Source organism: Trypanosoma cruzi, genomic scaffold, assembly GCF_000209065.1.
Source record: "Trypanosoma cruzi strain CL Brener 1047053517009 genomic scaffold, whole genome shotgun sequence".
Taxonomy (NCBI): Eukaryota; Euglenozoa; class Kinetoplastea; order Trypanosomatida; family Trypanosomatidae; genus Trypanosoma; species Trypanosoma cruzi.
The window spans coordinates 62,872-66,717 of record NW_001849417.1 but is presented as its reverse complement, the minus strand read 5'-3'; the positions used below and the strand labels follow the sequence as shown (position 1 = coordinate 66,717).

The 3,846-nt window shown below is 50.0% G+C and overlaps 2 protein-coding genes across 2 annotated transcripts, besides 8 other annotated features; both read left to right on the top strand.

Annotated features, from left to right (window-relative positions):
* On the top strand, positions 1–1,751 carry Tc00.1047053427247.10 (serine/threonine protein kinase, putative; the record flags this gene model as incomplete). Its single annotated transcript, XM_798056.1, has 1 exon — positions 1–1,751. A coding segment is annotated over one exon (1,751 nt), but the record flags the coding sequence as incomplete, so codon positions are not given.
* Positions 1–3,846: a sequence feature (heterozygous, Esmeraldo-like haplotype).
* Positions 995–1,044: a microsatellite.
* Positions 1,134–1,168: a microsatellite.
* Positions 1,835–1,869: a sequence feature (A-rich).
* Positions 1,890–1,923: a microsatellite.
* Positions 2,357–2,405: a sequence feature (A-rich).
* Positions 2,664–2,695: a microsatellite.
* Positions 2,769–2,808: a microsatellite.
* Positions 2,884–3,846, top strand: Tc00.1047053427247.4 (hypothetical protein, conserved; the record flags this gene model as incomplete). Its single annotated transcript, XM_798057.1, has 1 exon — positions 2,884–3,846. A coding segment is annotated over one exon (963 nt), but the record flags the coding sequence as incomplete, so codon positions are not given.

Here is a 3,846-nt window from a genome sequence, read left to right as displayed (position 1 = left end):
CGGCAAAGGTGATTCGTAGTGGGGAATACTTCTACAATCAAGGACTTATGGAAGTAGACATTGTAGCGAGGCTTAATAGTGTGCCTCCTTTAGAGAACCTTGTTGTGCGTCTTGGTAAAGTGTTTGTTTGGAAGGGTCATCTTGTTCTGGTGTTTGAGATGCTAAGTATGAATCTTTTTCAGCTGATTCAACGTACAAATTACAACGGTGTGAGTCTTGATCTCACCAGAAAGTTTGCCTATCAGTTGATATTGGTGCTAAAACAGTTAGAGGAGCATAATCCGCCCATTATTCATTGTGATGTAAAGCCGGAGAATGTGGTGCTGCGGGATCCAAGTCGAAGCTCCATTCGTTTGATTGACTTTGGCAGTGCCTGTTACCTGCACCAAGGGGCCAAGTTGTATAAATATGTTCAATCGAGGTTTTACCGTAGTGTGGAGGTAATCCTGGAACTTGGCTACGACACCGCCATTGACCGCTGGTCGCTTGGTTGCATGCTTGTGGAGTTGCACACGGGTGTCCCGCTCTTTGCTGGAAAGAACGAGGCCGAACAAGTTGCCCGCTTCATTGGTGTGCTTGGACCCTTGCCTGACGAGATGATTGAGAGAAGCCCAAAGAAGGATTTCTTCTTTGTGGACTCCCGACAGGCACAGCAGGAGGCCTTTTTGCAACACTCCACAGGCATGGGAGGAGGAGGCCCTGTCATGGCGGATCAAACGCAGCGACGGGAGCATGCCGCGTCCCCGTCTCCAGTCATCGCAGCAGAGGTACTGCATAGTTTATCGGCAACATCGTCCATCTCTGTGGTCACCGCCGCATCTACGGCACCGGCATGTTCTTACGTCGGTCACTCGGATGTCGCAGCCAGAGCAGTGGCAACTCCACCACATTCTCAGCAGCAACAGCAATTGACAGCAGAGGCTATAGGAGAAGCAACGGATGGACGGCAAGCATATCGAAACTCTTTCTCCACACCTGGTAACAATGTATGTGCCAACAACAACAACAACAACAACAACAACAACAACAACAATAACAACAACACGGTAGCTGTACCTGCGCTGCGCCGACCAAAAACGGCTCTCTCGACGGCATTACCTGCGAAGAAGGATGTTATAGGACACACGACGATAGGTGGTGGTGGTGGTGGTGGTGGTACTAGCGGTGGGGGAGGAGGAGGAGGAGTGGGATCGTTTGCTCCTGCAGTAACGAGAAGAGGCAAGCACGCCACATCCGGGAATTCATCGCAACAGAAGACTCATCTTGGTGCCAATGCAACAGCTGCCATCCCGATGACGACATTTCCGACTCGATCGTCCGCGGCAGTGCGAGCGTCAACCTTCACGCCAAGGCCCCGACTGACCTCAGCGAGTCAACCTATTGCGCACAACGAGGGGTCATTGCCCTCCTCTGCACGGGGGACTCGTGCGGGTGTGCAACAGGCGGCAGCGGCAGCGGAGCCACCACAACAATCGGGCGCCACTACACCGCCCAAGAGCCCGTTTGTCATCCGCTATCCGCCTGCACCCGAGCATTATCAGAGCCTTGAGGAAACCATTGGAGTTTACTCGGGTGGACCGCGAGGGTGCCGTCAGGGGCAGGCGGGACATGGTGTAGAGGACTACAAGGTGTTTTTGGATTTCGTCCAGCGTTTGCTTTGCTACGATCCACGAAAACGCATGAGTTGCACCGAAGCATTGCAGCATCCTTTTCTATCAGAGTTAGAGGTGCAGAAGCAGTGGAAGACTTGAGTTGGAGGAAGGAAGGGCACCGTCGTGAGGTCATGTGCGCGCGTTTTGTTGCTATTTCTCTTGCTGTTGTGGAGCTTGTAACCTTTTTTCTTTTTTTTTTTTTCTGCTTGTTTCTTTTGTGCGTGCGTGTCTGCCCCCTTTCTTTTTTTTTTTTTTTTTTTTTTGTTTGTTTGGTTGGTTGGTTGGTTCAGTGCTGTTTTATTGCCTTTTTTCACGCCTTGGCTCTTAATTGACGTTTGAACGATCGTAGATCATCCCGAGTGAGTTTGGTGGGGATGGGCAGCAAGGCGTAAAAAGGGAGAAGGAAAGAGAAAGAGAGAAAATATAAATAAATATAGATGTGTGTAAACAGTGAGAGCGTTACATGTGCATCACAAGCCTGCAGCAGCAAAGTTGTTGGCAGTCCGTTTTATTTTGCCCTTTTTCTTTTCCCCCCCCCCCCTTCTTTTTATTTCTATATATATATATATATGTAGGCTGTGGTGGTTGAGATTTGCTTTTTTTTTTTTTTTTCTTCTTGTCGCTTCTTCCCACAGCCAGTGGGGCGAGAAGGAATGCAGAAGCGCCACGGAGAGGGAAAAGAGAAACGAAAAGAAAGCGGAAAGTTTTGTTTTGTTTTTGTTTTTGTTGATTATTTTTTTTTTTTCTTTTTTTGCTGATTCCCTTCTTGCTGCGTTGGTGGTGTGCAGAAGCGTGCACGTCACAAATAGTGCACCGACAATTCACAATAAATTACAATGTGCCATGCACACCCCCAACGTTGTCCCTGCTACCAGTTAAATTACAAATTATTTTGTCATGCCTTACATTTATTTTCCCGTATATATGATTATGTGTGTGTTGCTATTGTTTGTCTTTTTCACTCATTCACGGTACCGCGACGCATGCGCGGTTTTACCATGATGGCTGTTTTGCTGCTGCTGCTGCTGTTGCTGCTGTTGCTGTGTTCCCATGCACACACACACACACATTACACATTACGCAATTTCATGTAATGACCCTCTTTTTGTTCCACTCTTTGTTTTTTTGTTTTTTTTTGTTTTTTGTTTTTCCTTTTGTGTAATGTTGATTGCTTTTTATTTGTGTATTTCTTCACCGGGGGAGGTGTCAAGATCACAGGTGAGCGTATTTCATGTCCATCGCCCGGTCCCCGGTTGCGGAGAACGGCTCCGAGGTAAACCCATTTGAATTCCTGGCATGCGACAACAATGAGCAGCAGTTGTGGGAGGAGGTGTACCTGCGGCAGTTCCCTGATGCCCAGGAGTTTGAGGCCTTGACGTTGGAGGAGCAACGGGAGATTGTGGCGGAGTTGCAGGAAGAAGTGGATCTGCTGGAAGAGGAGACAACAGTGTTTCTGCGCCACGCAGAGTCTTTGCGAATGCCACGCGTCCCCAACGCCCTTCTCGGTTCGCCCACGAACAGAAGAAAATCCCTCTCGACACTTCTTCTCTCCGAACCTCTCCCGCAGGCGCCGGAGGATAGCACTGTGAATGAGAATTTGGTCGCGGCGAGCGGGGAACTCGGCGGGGAGGCCATCGTCCTCTCATCTTCCAGCGTCCGCCGGGGTCAGGCGTACAGTCGCAAGTCGGTAGACACCAATGAAATGTACGTCACACTAGAGGACCGCGTGGCGATGCTTACAAAGGAGAGGGAGAGGCTTCGGCAGCAGCGGGAAAAGGACGAAAAGGAGGGGGAACATCTACACGAATTGCTCACAGCGACTGTGAAGGAAGCCGTTGGACGCTCGAAGGAACTTCGGCTGGAGTTGCTGCAGTTTAAACGGGAGGTGCTGAACGAGGGAAGCAGCACCGCCTCATCAGACGACTTGCTGCGATTTATGGCAAAGCGCTACAGCATGCAGGCAAAGTACCTGGACAAGTTGAATGTTCAGTGTGCGGCGGCGGAGCGAAATATCACGCAGACCCAACAGCAACTGCGACAACGCCATGCGGCTGGGGAGGCCTTTCGCGCCATTGACTTTGAACAGCTCCGCATTGAGAACCAGCAGTTTAATGAACGCATCGAGCGGAAGAATTTAGAACTTGTGGAATTGAAGGGAACGTCCACTCGCACCGTGCAGACGCTCAACACACTC